Source organism: Carettochelys insculpta, chromosome 10 (genome assembly GCF_033958435.1).
Source record: "Carettochelys insculpta isolate YL-2023 chromosome 10, ASM3395843v1, whole genome shotgun sequence".
Classification (NCBI taxonomy): domain Eukaryota; kingdom Metazoa; phylum Chordata; order Testudines; family Carettochelyidae; genus Carettochelys; species Carettochelys insculpta.
The window spans coordinates 48,552,660-48,573,539 of NC_134146.1; the positions used below are offsets into that span (position 1 = coordinate 48,552,660).

Consider the following 20,880-nt stretch of genomic DNA (forward strand, 5'->3'; position numbering starts at 1 on the left):
AGATCACACTTCCAAGTAAGCTGATAAGTCTGCAACGAAAGGAAGAATTAGAATATGAGTGAAACTCTGACTGGATAGTTGAGAGTGTTTGATTTCAATTAGACACAAGGTATAACCATTCATTATTTCACTGAACACAAATATATGCAGATTAAATGGTCTGAAAAGACATTGGGGGAGAGCAAGTATTTTAAAATTAAATAAGATGTTTATTTTAAATCTCTTGCACAGCGATTCTTTACAGTCAATTTACAACCTTTAGCTTCAAAAAGCAAGGCTGGTGAAGTTTCCTTTTGAAGATAGGTACCACTGATCAAAGGTTTGCTCAGAGTTCAGAAGCTGAGCACTAAGTATCTTAATATGCAACTGTCCTGTCCAATTCACAAAAGCGAACACAGGAATGTTTGTCTGATTGTCAACTCTACTTTTATCTCTACAAACTATGGAGGATCCAAATACCATTTCCTGGACATTCATTAAGACTCAGCAAAGAGAAGGGAACTCAGCCTTTTTATGATGGGGTATCTGTTGTAGGTGAAAATTTAGCCACCTAGTAATTCTAAACTACCAAAAAAAATTCAATTCTAGTCCACACCAACTTCCTAACTGAGTACCTTCAAGGGCATCCCAACAATTACACACTATTAGAATACAGATTGAGAAACAGAAAGGGCCTGATCTTGCAAAGCTTCCACAGACAGTATTGCCATTCAAGAACTCCCAGTGAGTATGTATAATTAACTTTCTACAATGGTCCCAGGCACAATAACTGGAGTTACAAAGGGAGAAGATTGTTTGTAATATTCTACTCACACTGGGGATGCAACTGCTCCAGGGTTGTCAATAGATACAGTCAGAATTCCTCCATTTGTGGTGGAAGTTCGCCATCTAGTTTGAAAGCACAGGAAGCGCTTATACCAGCTGAAATCCCAACATACCATTTAAGCTTGACACAAAATGCTTGTTCCTGACTAGTCAATATTTTAAAAGTCTGGCAGACCTCTAAACAGAATTTACAGAGTACAGGGTGCTATATCAAGACCACACACAGACACAAGCTACACATCTATATGGACCACTAGCACAGACTGAGTGCAATGGCTTCAAATGCCTGCAATGTTTAACTATTCAGAGCATCTCTAGATGACATGAAGAGTGCCAACACATAATCCACCCTAACATTTCAATGATTGCTAAAGCAAGGCAGGGGGTTCTGAGGAGATGGAAGCATCTAACAGCATAAGAATGGCCATAATGGGTCAGACCAAAGGTCCATCTGGCCTGGTATCCTGTCTTCTGGACAGTGGCCAATGTGGTCCATCAAATTTGATAGCGAGTCTGAAAATCTGACATATGCTGCTCTCATATAAGCTGGCTATTCTTCCCAGTATAGTTTGCTGCAAACCCTTTTGCCTATCCATGAAGAGTCTGGGAAGCAAAGATTCTATCTTTCCTGCCAGGATGCCAATCTTACCTTCCTTTCAAATTTAAGCCTGGCAAATGGACTGTGAGTTCAAAACGTTTTACAGGCTGTGCATTCATAAATTAGGTATACTAGCTGGTATAATCAACAGGAGGAGAGAAAATGCAGCCCTACATATAGGCTAAGTTACAGTTTTTCAAATGATAACACACTTGAATGCAAAGCTTAGCTAATAGCTCTGAAATTGGCTCTAGATCCCTTGTTCCTGGGAGTATATCAATTCAGAACTCAACGAGAGGTTCCAGTCACCACAAAAGGAGCAAGGTAGAGTACTCTAGACACATCAGGTAAACTAAAGCGGTTTAAAACATACAGTGCTTTAAGTGTAGCTCTAGAGCTGCAATACGACACTTACTGGCGAGTTCTTTTTCCTCCTTGATTATCTAGAACTTCTTCTACTGGTTGCACTTGGGCCTGCACCTGAAAACAAAGAAAGATGGATGCAGGATTTGAAAATTGTTTCACTTTCTGATCTTGTAGTATTAGGTGAAAATATGAACAAGAACTTATGAACACAAGCATAAGATGTACACCAAAACCAGACCTATATCTTTAATGTTGTTCAACTACAGAGGGTCACTTCAGGCCCCAGAAACTCTCATATTCCCTTAGAACACAGCAATTTTCAATCAACTGATTCAAATAAAGAAATTTGGGGAAAAAATGTAACCCAAGGCCACTTGAAGTGTGATCTTCTCAGGGGTCAAAGAAATCACATCAAATGAGTTTAACAGTTGATCTATAGCAGCAAGTCTCAAACTTTTTGGCCTGCAACCCACCACACTCAACACAAGCCTTTCTGTGGACCACCATCCCTGATGATAAAATGCATTCACTCATCTCTAAATATCTTAAATACTAAATTATTCATTAACATACTGGAGCATAATAGCTTAGATACGCAGCTGTAACATGCATGCGTGTATGCACACATGTGCACAGACACACATGGCTGGAGAGTCCAGGCGGGCTTCCCTCTGCTGGGGGTTTGTGGGGGAAGAGAGGAAGAGGTCCCAACCTCACCTGCTAAGTGATCACAGACCACACTTTGAGAACCACTGATCTAGATATCTCATTAATCAAATAGGGAGGCAGGGGTGCACTGAGGAAGAACACATTTTAGTCTTGTGCACAGTATTTTTTTTAATTTAAGAAAATGTTTATTGTACCTTCAGACCCCTCCTGAAGAGGAAAGTTGCTTGACGCATGTCTTTCTGCTGGTTTAGTTTATTTCCAATTCTGGCAAAAGTGGTTGGTACATTACTCCTGTAACATTTTACAAAATAAAACCAGTATCAAAAACTTCTACATACTGCCTCTTTTTAGAGAAAAGTAGAACAAGTCTGTGGATAATGGGCTCAAGCAGCATACTCTTCAATATATAACTAAGAAAAGTCACAGTAGCTTGATTAGATGCTGAGCCTTTCAACTTGAGTCCCAACTAAGACTATGTCTACACTGCAGGTGTTTTTGAACGTTATTTTGATATTCTAATGCCTAAATAAGTGTTGTTGGAAAATGGCTCTCACACCCCCACAGCACTGCGAAATGGAACGCTCTCATTTACAGCCACAGTTCACAGCCACAGCGCTGCAACAGGAGCCTTCAGCATCACCAAGAGTCATTCAGACAGGTAGAGTAATTATCCTGAGGGAAAAGCCCTCTTGTCTCCAATTCTCTCTGTGTGCATACATATTTTTTCCCCTGGAAAAAACGCTCAGCACAGACAAGTTCTGAGTATTTAGCTGCGATAGAGCAGGTTTATTAAATCCACATTTTTATTTAGAAGTCACATGGAGTTCTCATGGCTACAGGGGAAACTGCACCTCTGACCACTTTTTAATCTCTCAGATGCATCCTCTTTTAGGTGACAGACCTGGCTTCACAGATCTCATTGTGGGAGGAAACACACCAGGCTACTCACACTCAGACTGAACCTCTGGCCTACACCTCCCCCAGGTGCCCAGCCATGTGAACGATTCAGAGGTAACTCTGGTCTGACATCTTTAAGAGAGTCTCTTTCTTCAAGAACCTGTAACTGTGTATTTTGAAATGGCATAAAAACAACCTTTGCAAAAACAAAGGTATTTAGGAAAATTGCATTCTTCCTTACCTAATCTTAACCTCTCTATTCATAGACCAGAGTATATGAGTTGATCTGGAACAGCCCATCTGTTCTGCTCGAACTGCATACTCGCCCTCTATTTCTGTGAAAACAAGAAGTCCTCTGGCACCTTATAGACTGACATATTTTGGAGCATAAGCTTTCGTGGGCAAAGAACTGCTTAGTCAGGCGCATCTTTGCCCACGAAACCTTATGCTCCAAAATATCTGTCAGTCTATAGGTGCCACAGAACTTCTTGTTGCTTGTGAAGATACAGACTAACACAGCTCCCCTCTGATATCTATTTCTGTGATCATCAACTTAGATGTTTTTTCTCTCGCTGACAACTTGTTCCCTCCTCCCAGGGTTATACTGCTTCTTCTTAGTGTGGAGGCCCTCCAGGATGTCCACAGTAAGTGGACTCTCTGTGGTGGCTCACAGAGAAAGACAGGTATGGTTTCAGAAGGTGGTGGTGCCTAGTGCTTAATCCTTGAGACTCATACCCCACCCCCAACCTCCACTTTGAAGAAGTTCCTCCTGGGGACACATGGAGACAAGAGAACATGGAAACTGAGTTCATGACAAAAGAGTAGCAAAGATGGTTGGCACGTACACCCAATAGATGTGAGCTTATTGTCTCCCTGCTCTGGTCACTGCATCCAAGCCAGGATGAGTTATCTTTGGAAGTGGGTGGGAACCTACCCTGGATCCCACTTTGATCCAAATGGGAGAGGTAGCTGTGACCAAAGGATCTGACTGCCTATCCTCACTCTTGGAATTTCCTTTGATCCTAGCCTCAGCCACAGAAAATGTAAGAAAATCTACCTTCCCTAGAGCCAGAAGGCATCTCTCTCATTAAACAGCTTTTCCTCGATTTCCTACAGGAATTTTATCCTTAACATTTTTTCCTGTGTTTCTTTTAGCAGCCCACTTTGATTTAAATCCTGGAAGTAAGGCAGGTTGATATCAACAGATAACCTGAAGTACATACAAATATTCATTGATTTACTGGCCTATTCAAGAGCCTACAAATTATTTTCCAGTTCTCTTATTTGCGCTTGCTTCCACTGCCTTGCTTGTTTTGGCTCCCATAAAAACAATGCAGTATATATATAGTACTTTGGGAATATTAAATTCTTCCACAAAGGTAGGGGGAATGAAAATTCAGTGCAGCTTGCCAAAATCCATACAGCTGTTTAAGCTGGTATGAAATCAAGAATTCCTAGCTCCCAGGCTTGTGCCTCTCTGCTGTGTCTCCTGTTTACATGGTATTCCTTGAGAGACTGACTTGTGCTATACACTCATCTTTTAATTCAGCTGTGCCCTCCATAAAGAAAACTGCCATTTTTAAGTACAAGATGAATGATAGCATTGCTTAAGTTATTTAACCAAGTAATTATGGTTTAATTGCCAAAGCCATTGGAGAGAGAGTAACAGATATTTTTTAATGTTGGAAATCTGGAGACTTACAAGAACATCTAGTAAGTTATGCACTCCCAAACAAAAACAGGGCAATAAGGGAGGACAGAGAGGGACAAAAAACCACCAATCGACAAATAAAGGTTGGTTGATTTTCTTAGAAGAAACCAACCCACCCCGCTAATGTGAAGTGCGTGCTACTACCAATATTTGGATAAACATAGGAAGTGGTCCCTAGCCTCAAGAGAAAGAATACAATTTTAAACAGAACAGAAGTATTCAAAAAGGGCAAACATTAAGGCTGTCTCTACACTACAAAAATACATTTGAAGTAGCTTATTTCAAAGTACAACTTCAAAGTAAGCAACTTCAAAGTTGAGCATCTACACACACTTTACTTTGAAGTTAAACTTCAAAGTATGGCACCACTCCATTCCCAGGAATGGAGTAAGGGCTTCGAAGTTGGGCTCCCTACTTCAAAGTTAACTTCCAAGTAAGGGAAAATGTGTGTAGACTCTCTGCTGGCTACCTTGATGTAGTGCCTAACTTTGAAGTTAACTTCGAAGTTAGTTCCTAGTGTAGACGCACCCTAAGTGTTCCAGGTGTCCCTATGCCACTCTTACCTACAGTTTAACATGGTATACAGTAGACCCTTGAGTTACGTAAGGGTTCCATTCCATGCACCCTCGCGTAACTTGGATTTTGCGTAAGTGGGGGTCTGGCTTTTTCCGCAGTGGAACAAAGGGTCTGCAACCAGGGAAGCAGCAGAAAGGTAAGTCCTGGGGTGGGGGGGGGGCAGTTGGTGAGGGTTAAGCCTGGTGGTGGGTTGAGGCCATGGAAGGTGGGTGGAGTGGGGGTGGGGGGTTAAGGCTGCAGGGGGGGCAAGTGATGGAGTTGAGCTGCAGCCCTGATCGGGTGCTGACCTGGGCTGCGGGAGGGTTTGAAAAGGGGCTGCACACAGACTGGGTGTGTGCGGGGGGCAGATTTTAAACTGGTGCCATGCGTGGAGGATTTAAACCAGGACAGAGGGGAAGGGCGGGGTTTGAATCCAAGCTGCACGTGAGGGGTGGTGAGCTGGAGCCAGAGCTGGGCGTAGGGGGGTGAGCCAGAGGTACACGTGGGTGTTGAACTAGGGCCAGGGAGGTTGAGCTGGAGCTGCACCTGAGGAGTGGTGAGTGAGCAGGAGCTATGCTGGGGTGGTGAGTGGAGTGGGGTGGGAGGAGTGGGACAGTGAATTAATCGCAACTGGAAATGGCACATTTCCAGGGTTTACTGCAGGAATCAGGGGTCAGATGCATCAGAGGGGGTCGCATACTCTGAGACCTTACTGTATTAGAACAATCTCAGGCCAAAACAAAGCACCCAACAGTGTTCATGAAACTGAGAATGGTACTAGCTCCCATAAAGAATCTCACGCTGAGAGCTAATATACTTAAGACTGATTACTTTTAATTTTACCTAAACCTAGACTGCATGCATTAATCATTTTTAGAGAGAGATGGAACACTTAAGATACATATTTTATTGTGTTAAATGGAGGTAGCATACCAGGTGTAAGTGAAGAATGCTGATTCCTAACAGTTCCAAGGAACAACTGATCCCATCACTGGAGCACACAAATCAGGGTATTGCATGAGGTTTACTAAATGTGTAAGATTTCATCCTACTATTGAGGCCAGTGTTAGCTCTCTTGTTCCCAAGCCAGCACAGCCAGAACCAGAACTCACTACCAAAGGGATGAGCTGGAAAAAGCATCTCAAAACAGCATAGTTAGAAATCTCACCTTCTGTTTAATGGGACAGGTCTCCTGAGAGCTGGTGTCTGTTTCCTCTGCAATTCAAACGGCCTCTGAAGGGTCGTCTTCCTTTTCAAAACAGGATAGTTTCGTTGTGTGTTCTTTATAAATAAAAAAGAGTTACTAAATATCCAAGTCAGTTATTTATATGGTGTCCTTTCATAACTCACTCAAATTTAATATCAGTCAACACATCGTATGGATTGCTTCACTGAAGCCAATGGATTGAGGCCATCAAGTAGTCAATAAAATCTGCATTTGACCATCTGTCCAAGACCCTGTCACAAGTTGTAACTCAGAGAATACACTTAAACGTAACTAGTGTATCTCTGAAAACATATACAAGAATTTACTGGATCCTGAGAGAGTCACCATGGTTTCAGCAAACTCTGGAAAATATCACACCAATTCAACTACATTTTTCTTCCTGCCAACTCTCCATATAGGTAAAACACTTCCTTTCCCCTTAGAATCAGCTTGCTGCTCCTCATATCCGAAGCCTATAAGATCACCACAGTCCACTGTGATGTCAAGAATCAATTGCATTATTTTGATGTATTCAGAGAAGGGCAAGTGGCTTCCGCCCCTGCCCCAGCCAAAGAGTTCCAGGCAGAGCAGCAGAGAGACCCCTCCTTGCAGAAGATGAGGGAACTGGCCAGTATCAGCCCAGCTCTACAGCTGGGGGAGGGCTGCAGGGAGAGATTCCTGTACCGGGAATGGGTTCCCAGACACAAAGCGGAGCCAGGGGAGATCCAGAGGCAGCTGATGGTTCCCCAAAAGTACCGGCGCAGGCTGCTGTACCTAGTCCATGACGTCCCACTCGCAGGACACCAGGGGATCCACCACACCAGGAGAAGGTTGCTACAGAACTTTTTCTGGCCAGGGATTTTTGCAGCTGTCTGTCAATATTGCCTGTCCTGTGATCCCTGCCAGACGGCGGGAAAGACCCGGGACAAGGGGAAAGCCACCCTGAGGCCACTGCCCTTCATAGAGGAGGCTTTCCAGAAGGTGGCTATGGACATAGGGGGTCCTTCAGCAAGGCAACGCGTTCTGGGAAGACATATATCTTGGTGGTGGTAGATTTTGCCACGCGATACCCAAAAGCAGTGGCCCTGACGTCCATCGAAGCTGACACTGTGGCGGATGCACTGATGTCCATTTTCAGCAGAGTGGGGTTCCCCAAGGAGGTCCTCACGGATCAGGGGTCCAACTTCATGTCGGCTCTGCTGCAAATGTTGTGGGACAAGTGTTGGGTCCGGTACACCTGGGCCACAGCCTACCACCCACAGACCAATGGGCTGGTGGAGAGGTTTAATGGGACTCTGAAGCAGATGCTGAGAGCCTTCATGAATCAGCACCCCCAAGACTGAGACAAGTACTTACCCCACCTGCTGTTTGCATACAGGGAGGTGCCCCAGGAATCCACGGGGTTCTCCCTGTTTGAGTTGCTGTATGGAAGGAAGGCATGGGGACCCCTGGACTTACTCAGAGAAGAGTGGGAGGGGATGGCCTCTCCTGAAGGGGAGTCAGTGGTACAGTATGTACTGACCTTCCAAGAAAAACTCACCGAGCTCATGGGCCTGGCCAGGGAGAACCTCTCCAGGGCCCAAAGGAAGCAAAAGGTCTGGTATGACCATAACACCCGAGCCTATGCCACTGGGGACCAAGTGATGGTTCTCATACCTGTGCGGCGGAAAAAGCTGCAAGCTGCCTGGGGTAGCCCCTTCAAGGTCGTCAAACAGATAAATGAGGTGAATTATGTGGTGGAACTGTCGAATCAGGCTCACAGCCATTGAGTGTATCATGTGAACATGATGAAACCTTACTGGGACAGGTATTCCATATTCTAATATACTTGTCAGATCTGATGAGCACACTGCCTGTCCTAAATCAATGATAAATTAGCATCTTGCTGTTTAAAAATCTACATTTCACTCGTCTAAGACAGAGGTGGGCAAATAGCAGCCTGTTGGCCAGATCCAGTCTGCCAGGGTTAGTCCCTGGTGGGCTCCCACCTCTATTTACCTGTGCCTCTGCTGGTATCGGGCAATCTCAGCTCTCTGGCTGTGGCCAAAGAGGGCAAATGAAAGCAGTGTCCTGGTCCATGCTGCTTCTCAATGCTTCCATTGGCCATAAACGGCAATCTGCAGCCAATGAGAACTGTGCTTACCTAATATCTGCGGAAAGCTGGTAAATACAGTTGCAGCCAGTGGTGTATGGGGTGTACAGGGAGGGGTAGTACCTCTGTTGGAGGGACTTGTCGTACCCCTTTGAGGGTAGTCCATCCACTTTGGTCCCCGTCTGTCACTCAGCTCTCACTTGTGGCTCCAAGTAGCTGCAGCATGTGCAGCGGCCACACACCGGGCAACGGCGTCGACAGGCCGGCCGAACCAGGTGAGCATAACCGATGGGGCTCAAACCCTCGGTGAATTTTCGGATGTGCCTAGCCAGCATGCTAGTCAGTTCCGGAGGACTGGGCGGAAGGGATCATTTACAGCCAATGGCCAAGAAGGCGGTTCTGCAATGCTTCGTGGAAAGTGAAGGGCTTGACAAGGCACAAAAGACGTCAAGGCCATCCACTGCAACCAAAGAAGTTACCAGCTGTGACGATTCTACATACCACTGGTGCCTGGCTTGCCAGGTCGAGAGAGTGGGATTGCTCCCGTGCAACAGCTCTACCACTTAAAAAGCTTTCATGCACAGGTCCTGTGCAAATCATCATATCATCACATCACCCAAGTCCTGCGGCGATGGGGGAGGGGCGAAGCAACAGGTGGAGGCTACCACTGGGAGTCGTAGTCCCAATCCCGCATGTAGGTGGCCTGTGGACAAGTGGTTGTCCAGCTCTGTACCTGGGGCAGCAGAGTTGCCTGGCAGCATCCCAAGCGTCTGAGCAGTCCTCTTTGGGACAGCACTGCTCACCCTAGTAAGGGAGGGGCCTAGAAAAGGTGGCCTAAAAATTGCCTGCCCTACAACAATAACCAGCCAGCAAGCCGCAGCTGGCAGTTCAACCCTACTTGTGGTCGAAACCAAAAGAAAAATTTGAGAGAACTTACCATTGGTGTACGGAATGTTTGTACTCCCATGGATTGAGAAGCTGTTGCAAGACCTGAGAGAAAGACAGCTCTCATTGCTCGTGAACTAGCCCACTATAACATTGATATAGCAGCATTAAGTGAAACAAGATTGGCTGGGAAAGGTCTCGAGTGAACCACGAAGTGATTATACCTTCTTCTGGAAGGGTAAGACTGAGACAGAGGATAGAATACAGGAGTCAGTCTGGCAATAAAAACCTCATTGATAACCACAGGAAGTTCTGGGAGTTGATGCATCAATGAAAGATTGCAGAAACTACGCTTCCCACTAAATGCCAAACGTCATGCCACCATCATCAGTGCATATGCGCCCACTCTAACATGCCCTGACAACTCAAAGGAACAATTCTATGAAGATCTCGACAGCTTTGCGACCGGGTGCTGGCAAACAGGGTGTGTGCTAACAGGAGGGAGTTTGGAGAGGCTCTCCTGGAGGAGGAGAAGGAAGGAGCAAACTAAAGCACCTTGGGGTAAGTGGCTGCTTATATTTGGAGGTTTTGGGCTTGTGTGTTTGTTTGGAGTTTGGAGTTTGTTTGTTTGGAGTGCTGAGCTGAGTGTGTGTGTTTGTTTGTTTGAAAGGCCGTGTGCTCAGGCAGGCAGGCAGGCAGGCAGTTGGAAGCTGATTAGGTTTGAATTGAAACACCGTGTGCTGATTGGCTGAGCTGTAGGCAGAGGGAGGAGCTATCAGGGAGGCCGAGCACTTAAACCCTGCTAGTAAGCGACCAGGGAGCTTTGCGACCGGGTGCTGGCAAACAGGGTGTGTGCTAACAGGAGGGAGTTTGGAGAGGCTCTCCTGGAGGAGGAGAAGGAAGGAGCAAACTAAAGCACCTTGGGGTAAGTGGCTGCTTATATTTGGAGGTTTTGGGCTTGTGTGTTTGTTTGGAGTTTGGAGTTTGTTTGTTTGGAGTGCTGAGCTGAGTGTGTGTGTTTGTTTGTTTGAAAGGCCGTGTGCTCAGGCAGGCAGGCAGGCAGGCAGTTGGAAGCTGATTAGGTTTGAATTGAAACACCGTGTGCTGATTGGCTGAGCTGTAGGCAGAGGGAGGAGCTATCAGGGAGGCCGAGCACTTAAACCCTGCTAGTAAGCGACCAGGGAGCTTTGCGACCGGGTGCTGGCAAACAGGGTGTGTGCTAACAGGAGGGAGTTTGGAGAGGGGAGTTGAGAGGGGGAGCTTGGAGGGAGCCAGTGACTTCTGTTGCCCTTAAACTAAATCCTTTATAACAACCTCTATCTGAAACATTTAATTAACCCTCATATATAACTAGAGTAGGAAATGGAGGCAGAAGCCCAGCAGCAGAGTGGGGGCTATCCTGTTTATTGTGTCGAGTGCAGTATGTATGACTACCTACCCTGTGGGCGGGTGGCGTATGTGTGCGCTCGATGCAAGGAGCTCCTGGCCCTCAGAGACCGAGTGCGTGCTTTGGAGGCCAGGGTGGCTGAACTGGAGGAGCTAAGGAAGGCAGAGGTGTTTGTGGATGAGACTTTCCGGGACATAGTAGGGCTGTCCCACCTCCAATCTGACAGTCCTGAGGCTGTTACGGAGGATGAAAGGCTCAGGGAAGGAGAGCAGTCAAGGGGAGCAGAGGGAAACCATCCCGTAGTTGGGACCCTCCTTCCAGAGGGTGATGTTGTATCCTCTCGTGCCGAGGATACTTCTCCGGGGGAGGGAGCGCCAGCTGTTAGGAAGAAGCAGGTTTTAGTAGTGGGGGATTCGATCATTAGAAATATAGATAGTTGGGTTTGTGATGACCGGGAGAACCGTATGGTGACTTGCCTGCCTGGTGCGAAGGTTGCGGATCTCTCGAGGCATCTAGACAGACTTATGGGCAGTGCTGGGGAGGAGCCGGTCGTCGTGGTACATGTTGGTACCAATGACATAGGGAAGGGTAGAAGAGATGTTCTGGAGGCCAAATTTAGGTTACTAGGAAAGAGACTGAAATCCAGAACATCTTTGGTGGCATTCTCTGAAATGCTTCCAGTTCCACGCGCAGGGCCAGATAGACAGGCAGAACTTCAGAGTCTCAATGCGTGGATGAGACGATGGTGTAGGGAGGAGGGGTTTAGATTTATTAGGAACTGGGGACACTTTTGGGGTAGGGGGAGCCTATACAGGAAGGATGGGCTCCACCTAAATCAAGGTGGATCCAGACTGCTGGCATTAAACATTAAAAAGGACATAGAGCAGTTTTTAAACTAAGAGGTGGGGGAAAGCCGATTGGTGCGGGGGAGCACCTGGATCGGACGGAGACTTCTCTTACACGAGGCTCCATAGACAGGGATTCCCTAGAAGTTAGTCAGATAGGGAACGTGGGAAATAATATATGGGCAAGATCAGATGTAAAACAATCATGCATAAAAAAATCCACCGTGTCTGTGAAAGGCGGACATATAAATAGTGGTAGTTTTCTAACATGCTTTTACACTAATGCTAGGAGTCTGTCTAATAAGATGGGTGAACTGGAGTACCTCATATCAAAGGAGGAAGTTGACATAATAGGCATCTCAGAAACATGGTGGAATGAGGACAATCAGTGGGACACTATCATACCGGGATATAAATTATATCGGAAAGACAGAACAGGTCGTGCGGGTGGCGGAGTGGTACTATATGTGAAGGATAATATAGAATCAAATGAAGTAAAAATCCTAAAGGAATCAAAATGTTCCATAGAATCATTATGGATAACAATTCATTTCTCTAATATGAATATGGCATTAGGAATATATTACCGACCACCTAACCAGGACAGTGATAGTGATGCTGAAATGTTAAGGGAGACTAGAGAGGCTATCAAAATAAAAAACACAGTAATAATAGGAGATTTCAATTATCCCCATATTGATTGGGTGCATGTCACCTCAGGACGGGATTCAGAGATTAAATTTCTTGATGCCTTAAATGACTGCTTCTTGGAGCAGCTAGTACAGGAACCCACAAGGGGAGAGTCGGTTCTCGATCTAGTCTTAACTGGAACGCAGGATCTGGTCCAAGAGGTAACTGTTACTGGACCGCTTGGAAATAGTGACCACAATATAATAACTTTTAATATTCCTGTGTTGGGAAGAACACCGCAGCGGTCAAACACTCTGGCATTTAATTTCAAAAAGGGGAATTACACTAAAATGAGGAAGCTAGTTAAACAGAAACTAAAAGGTAGAGTAATTAAACTAAAATCCCTGGAAGCTGCATGGAAACTGTTTAAAGACACCATACTAGAGGCCCAACTTAAATGTATACCCCAAATAAAAAAACACAGTAAGAGACCTAACAAAGAACCACCATGGCTAAACAGCCATGTTAAAAAGGCAGTGAGAGAGAAAAGGGCAGCTTTTAAAAAGTGGAAGTCAAATCCTAGTGAGGAAAATAGAAAGGAACATAAACACTCCCAAATTAACTGTCATAATGTAGTAAGAAAAGCCAAAAAAGAGTTTGAGGAACAGCTAGCCAAAAATTCAAAAAACAATAGTAAAATGTTTTTTAAATACATTAGAAGCAGGAAGCCTGCTAAAAAAGCAGTGGGGCCCTTGGATGATAAAGATATAAAAGGAGCGATCAAGGAAGACAGTGCCATTGCGGAGCGATTAAATGATTTCTTTGCTTCAGTCTTCACGGCTGAAGATGTTACAGAGGTTCCTAAATCTGAGCCAGCCTTTTTAGGCGACAAATCTGAGGAACTCACTCAGATTGAAGTGACATTAGAGGAGGTTTTGGAATTAATTGATAAGCTGAATAGTAACAAGTCTCCAGGACCAGATGGCATTCACCCAAGGGTTCTGAAAGAACTCAAATGTGAAATTGCGGAGTTATTAACAGTGGTTTGTAACCTATCCTTTAAATCCACTTTGGTACCAAATGACTGGAAGACGGCCAATATAACACCAATATTTAAAAAAGGCTCTAGAGGAGATCCTGGCAATTATAGACCGATAAGTTTAACATCAGTACCAGGTAAATTAGTAGAAACACTAGTAAAGAGTAAAATTGCAAGGCACATAGAAGAGCACGAATTGTTGGGCAAAAGTCAGCATGGTTTCTGCAGAGGGAAGTCGTGTCTGTCTAATCTATTAGAATTCTTTGAAGGGGTTAATAAACATGCGGACAAGGGGCACCCAGTGGACATAATATACCTAGATTTCCAGAAAGCCTTTGACACGGTCCCACACCAAAGGCTTTTATGTAAATTAGGTGGTCATGGGATAGGAGGAAAGGTCCTTTCATGGATCGGAAATTGGTTAAAAGACAGAAAACAAAGGGTTGGAATAAATGGTAAATTTTCACAATGGAGGGGGGTAACTAGTGGTGTTCCCCAGGGCTCAGTCCTGGGACCGATCCTGTTCAACTTGTTCATCAATGAACTAGAAAATGAGGTAAGCAGTGAGGTGGCAAAGTTTGCAGATGACACCAAGTTGTTCAGGACAGTCAAAAGCAAAAGGGATTGTGAAGAACTACAAGGAGATCTCAGCAAACTGAGTGATTGGGCAGCAAAATGGCAAATGAAATTTAATGTGGGTAAGTGTAAGGTAATGCATGTTGGAAAAAATAACCCAAATTACACGTACTACATGATGGGGTCAAATTTAGCTACGACAGATCAGGAAAGGGATCTTGGAGTTATAGTGGATAGTTCTCTGAAGACATCCACGCAGTGTGCAGCGGCAGTTAGTAAGGCAAATAGGATGTTAGGAATTATTAAAAAAGGGATCGATAATAAGACAAAAGATATCATACTTCCCCTATATAAAACTATGGTACGCCCACATCTCGAGTACTGCGTGCAGATGTGGTCTCCTCACCTCAAAAAAGATATATTGGCATTAGAAAAGGTTCAGAAAAGGGCGACTAAGATGATTAGGGGCTTGGAAAGGGTCCCATATGGGGAGAGGCTAGAGAGACTGGGACTTTTCAGTTTGGAAAAGAGGCGATTGAGGGGCGATATGATAGAGGTATATAAAATCATGAATGGTGTGGAGAAAGTGAATATAGAAAAATTATTTACCTTTTCCCATAATACAAGAACTAGGGGACACCAAATGAAATTGATGGGTAGTAGGTTCAAAACTAATAAAAGGAAATTTTTCTTCACACAGCGCACAGTCAATCTGTGGAACTCCTTGCCCGAGGAGGCTGTGAAGGCCAGGACTCTATTAGGGTTTAAAAAAGAGCTTGATAAATTTTTGCAGGTCAGGTCCATAAATGGCTATTAGCCAGGGATAAAGTATGGTGCCCTAGCCTTCATAACAAGGGCAGGAGATGGATGGCAGGAGATAAATCACTTGTCTTCTGTTCTCCTTCTCTGGGGCACCTGGCATTGGCCACCGTCGGCAGATGGGATGCTGGGCTTGATGGACCTTTGGTCTGACCCAGTATGGCCATTCTTATGTTCTTATGTTCTTATGACAGACTGATCAAGGCCACACCTGCAACAGACAAACTACTCCTACTTGGAGATTTCAATGCCCGAGTCAGGGCTGACAATGAGAACTGGAAAGGCGTAACCAGGCCACATGGTGTAGGCAAAATGAACAAACAGTGGACTACTCCTTTTGAGCCTTTGCTCTGAAAACGACCTGACTATTACCAACACTCTGTTCCAACAAGCGGATAAATACAAAACAACATGGATGCACTCTAGGTCTAAACAGTGGCATCTGACAGATTATGCCATTGTCAGAAGGCGAGACATCCGAGGCGTACTGATCACCAGAGTAATGCGAGGCGCAGAGTGCTGGACAGATCACAGATTAGTCAGGATGTCTCTTCAACTTTACATCGCTCCCTCTCGGCACAAATGCCTTAAGCATCTGTGACCTGCTTTTAACATAGCCAAACTGAAGGATGCCCAATGTTTCAACAATTTTCAGAAGAGTCTCGATGACCAACATCCCATGGTCAACTGATCGGTACCGTAACAGAAAAGTGGGATCAGGTCAAGCAAATAGTGACTGACACAGCAATAACATCGCTTGGACCAAAGAAAAGAATACATTAGGATTGGTTCGATGAGAACCAAGAAGAAATATGTTCAGCACTGGAAGTAAAGAGAAAAGCTTTTATTGAATGGCCGAATGACCCCTCCTCAGCCTCCCAACGGGACCATTTCAAGCACCTTAAGAGCAAAACACAGAAAAGACCTCCGTCAGATGCAAGACAGCTGGTGGGAGAGCAAAGCCAAAGAAACTGAGCGCTGTGCTGAGACCCATAACTCAAAGATGTTCTTTAGTGCTATTAAGACTGTCTATGGACCTTCTAAGCCAAGGACGACCCCATTGCTCTTATCAGACAACACAAGGCTGGTCAAAGACAAAGAGGGCATCAACGAAAGATGGCGAGAACACTTTAGCAACCTCCTTAACGGACCATCGACTGTGAATAATAATGTCCTCAGTGAAATTCCACAACACCACGTCCTGACAGATCTTGACCTTCCGCCCACTATAGACGAGATTAAGCAAGCTGTTAGCCAGATGAGTTCAGGAAAAGCTCCTGGAAAAGATGGGATACCAGCAGAGATATATAAAGCGGCAAGTCCAGCAGCACTAGCAGTGTTCCATAGCACGATCAGCAGCATCTGGGAGGATGAAAACATACGACAGGACCTCTGCAATACTATTATTGTCTCCCTCTCCAAGAACAAAGGCAGCAAAGCAGAATGTGGAAACTACAGAAGCATATCCCTCCTCTCCATTGCAGGGAAGATCATTGCCCGCATCATCTTGAACCGCCTAACAGCCAGTATTTCCAAGGCAAATCTACCTGAAAGTCAATGCGGTTTTCAACCTGGCCAGTGCACAGCCGATATGGTGTTTGCCGTCAGACAAATACAAGAGAAGTGCATTGAACAGAACATGCACCTATATGCTGTCTTCATAGATCTGACAAAGGCGTTTGAGACTGTCAACAGGGAAGACCTCTGGACCATTCTAATACGACTTGGCTGCCCAAGAAAATTTGTCCAGATTATACGCCTTTTCCATGACGACATGACAGGCAAAGTACTGTCTGATGGAGCCACATCAGCCCCCTTCAGCATCACCATTGGCGTGAAACAAGGATGTGTTCTCGCTCCTGTCTTATTTAACCTGTTCTTTGCATGCGTCCTTAACCATGCAATGAAAGATCTGGACCGAGGTACATACCTGAAATACCGGCATGATGGTTCACTTTTTGACCTCCGTCGCCTGAATGCTAAGACTAAGACAGTGCAGAAACTCCTTTCTGAGGTACTCTTTGCTGACAACTGTGCCCTTATGGCTCACACTGAAAACGATCTTCAGCACATTGTCAACAAGTTTGCTGAGGCCTCGCAACTTTTTGGACTAACTATCAGCCTCGGAAAGACAGAAGTTCTTCATCAACCTGCACCTGGATCAAATGCTCCTGTCCCGAGTATCTCCATTGACGGCACTCGGCTTAAAGTAGTGGGGAACTTTAAAAACCTGGGTAGTGTCATATCCAGTGATGGATCAGTGGATAATGAGATCAACGTGCGAACATCCAAAGCGAGCCAGGCACTTGGCTGTCTGCGTGTCAAAGTTCTAAACCACCATAACATCCGGATGTCAAAAAAACTGCTTGTGTACAGAGCTGTTGTTCTCTCATCTCTTTTGTACGGGTGCAAAACATGGACACTATACAGGCATCGCATCAAGCAGCTTGAAGCATTCCACATGCGCTGCCTCCGTAACATCATGAAGATCCACTGGCAAGACGAAGTGCCCAATCTTGAGGTCCTCAAGAGAGCCCAGATGAAAAAGCATCGAAATGATGATTATGAAGTCACACTATGATGGACCAGTCATGTCAGCCGCGAGGATGCCAACAGAATCCCTCGCCAGCTTCCGTATGGTGAACTCTCCCAGGGCATCCAGTGTATAGGTCATCCACAGAAATGCTACAAGGATACCATCAAAGCCAATCTGCAGTACAGCAGTATCAAACCTGGGGACCTTGAGGACGCCGCCAGTGACAGAACACAGTGGCGTGCAGTCAGAAATACCTGCATTGCCTTTAAGGAAGACCACTGCCGGCGTCTACAAGAGGTGTGTGAACGACGCCACAGGGCATCAGCAATGCACAACCCACAGACTGCAAACTTCCCATGCACCATCCGTGGCAAATGTGCACCTCTGGAATTGGCTTATACAGTCACCAGAGAGCACACCATGAGACCAACAACAGATGATCTGCACAGATTTGTCGTCATCGGATTGATGGACTACCATTACAGTGGCGGCCTGCCATTTACTAACCCTGGTGGGCTGCTGATTTTTTATTGCCAACCCTGGTATAAAACTTGGTATATTTAGTCCTGGACCTGTGCCAGACCATACCTGCTAGACCAAGTAATCAGCAACAGATTTGCAGCCTGCTGTGTCTCAGCGTACCAGCAGTAGGTACAAATCATGTGCCACTGAAGAGGGAGAATCTCATTTTCATATGGCAGAGTGCCTCTATTCTTAACTTTTGCATAGTACAAGTTAACAATTAACAGTACTATTTTGATCACTTCAGACAGGAGTATGTAAAATCCCTTCATATGGTACAAATCATTACATTCTGTTTGAAAGTGTTTGTGCAAATCCAATCTGGAGTGGGGTGGAAAAAAGCAAGACGCTATTCATAGCTAGGCTATTTCAATATAATATTAACAGCTAGAAATATTGTAACAATATAAATGCATTCAGAACAAATCAATCTTTCAAATTATTGGTTTTGGACAAGTTATGACAAAATCTGCAATACCTACTTTAATAAGCAGGTTCTACCAGATTATTATACTACAAATACATTTACATATTTTAAAAACTAGCAATTCTGCATCTTTATAATCCATTTGTCACACTGATTCTCCAAGTTCTTAATTGCCAAGCACAGGGTACAAATCTGTACTTCTACCTTCTCACTAAGTGGTTGTCTGTTCAGCGGACTGATCCCTCCACGTGACCCCAGTACTTTCCTGGCTGCCAAGCCAGTTATAACTCCATAGGGCCGCTTCTTCCCTGTTATCCTCCTTCGCTGTCCCAAACGGTTCTTACTGAAACCTACAATGGGGAAAAAAAGCAGCACTAATTTTTGAAGGACACACCTTCTGAACACAGAAGCCTAAAATCTTGGGCACATGATAGTCAGTGACAACTAGCTATCACTTATAATGTAAGCTAGGAAACAGATTTTAAAAGCATGCGGTATGCTGCCCTAAAAACAGATGCAACAAGGTTATCAGGGACCATGAGGACCATATGGGGACATGCTAAACAGCCAAGATCAGCAGGAGGATCTGTCCAGCAGGAGATGCAGGTGGGGTTCTATGCAGTTTGCCTTAGCAAAATTAGGCTCTCTGCCCATCTTGCTCCCCACACTACTGTAGCTACAAAGCAAGGAGGGTGGTGGAGAGAGGAGAGCCTGCAGGCCGCGCCATGGGAATACTGCCCTTTACCTGTCACAGAGACCCCAGTTGTCCCTAGCCTTTCAACACCCCCTCAGGGCACAGAGCCCCATCCGCATCTCTTGACGGACTCTGCCTGCTAAGGGGAAGCAGACACAGCCATGCTGAAGGGCTCGGGCAGTAGGGGACTGAGTCGGGGCTAGAGAGGTCAGTACTCATGGCCTGGAGCCTTCTGTTCCCCTCTTGACCATGGCCCTTCAGCATAGCCCCATACACTTCCCCTTCACAGGGAGAAAGGAGACAGGAAGTGAGGAAGGTCTTGGCAGCTCAAGGACACCCAACCACTCTAGACAGCAGCTGGCTTCCTCAACTGCCACATGGCGAGTAGTAAGATCCAATGCCTTAGTACTGGGCACTGCCCCTGTCACTTGAGAGAGACATGCATGGGCCAAGTATCTCTGAAGGGATACTCAGCTTTTGCTTTAAGACAGAGGATCCCCAACTATTTTGCTATAAGCCTTGGTCTTGATGATACTGCTGCCACCTTACGTCAGGTCAAAGTAGGCCTTAAACTATCATAACCATACCAACTCCCACCACAAACCCTGTAGTTGTACTGTGCTTTACTGAACCAGCATCTTTGAGAACTCTGTGGTAGAGACAGGCAATAGGCTGAATTGTCAGATGCTCTTGAATGGATTTTGCATTGTTGTCACTTTTTAATTTTCTTCTCTGCAGTTTAGACCTTGATTATACCTTGACCAAGAGATTTGGACCTCAATGAAAAATAAGTTGATTACATCTACTCTATGGTATTCAACTACAAATTGTTATAAGATTCACTAGTGGGTGCAGAGTTCCAGGGAGCCAGCAACACCCCACCTTGTGTCTATAAAAACAGTAACTATCTCAGACCCACGCCGAACACCATAAAATAGGATGTTTTATTTCAACTTTATGATCATTCAGCAAGCAACAGTTTGGAGAGTCCCAGGTGGTTAAAATGGGATTAGATTCAAGCGCCATCTACTATGCTGGAGGACCCGGCCACAACAGTGGACTTCACAGACAGTATTCTAACACAATTTGGGTTTTGTGCTATTATTGAGATAGAAACATAATTGAACCATATATCCAAACAGCATTACACCCAGCAAAGACCAAGTCTAATAGGACTGGAGAATGCAATTTGGTTCCCCTTCTACAGTAAAACACAGCATGTTTGTGCTCTGTTTTCAAGGGGAACACACATCATGTAGCACTTTAAAGACTAACAAAATAATTTATTAGGTGATGAGCTTTCATGGGACAGACCCACTTCTTCAGATCATGCAAAAGCTTATCACCTAATAAATTATTTTGTTAAAGTGCTACATGACTGCTTTTTTGTTTTGATAAAATACAGACTAACACGACTATATCTCTGTTACTATTGAATACAATATTTCTTGTTTCCATTTTTGTATTAGCAATGGTCTCTGGTTTTAAGATAATTCCCCTGCATTCCAAAGAAGCAGTGGCAAGCTTATATTAATTGCTATGAAATAAGTAAATGCGTAAGTGGAATTTTTATATGCCTCATCATTCAACTTTAGTGCAT

At 44.9% G+C, this 20,880-nt stretch overlaps 1 protein-coding gene across 1 annotated transcript in view; it reads right to left on the reverse strand.

The window, feature by feature from the left end:
* FYTTD1 (forty-two-three domain containing 1) overlaps positions 1 to 20,880 on the reverse strand; it is a 31,569-nt gene that overhangs the window by 4,017 nt on the left and 6,672 nt on the right. The window contains exons 3-7 of the mRNA XM_075004369.1: positions 18,791 to 18,936; positions 6,790 to 6,902; positions 2,653 to 2,749; positions 1,839 to 1,903; positions 814 to 888 (exon numbers count right to left, since the gene is read on the reverse strand). Of these exons, the coding sequence (XP_074860470.1) occupies positions 814 to 888; positions 1,839 to 1,903; positions 2,653 to 2,749; positions 6,790 to 6,902; positions 18,791 to 18,936 (496 nt within the window). The remainder of the gene's footprint in view (positions 1 to 813; positions 889 to 1,838; positions 1,904 to 2,652; positions 2,750 to 6,789; positions 6,903 to 18,790; positions 18,937 to 20,880) is intronic.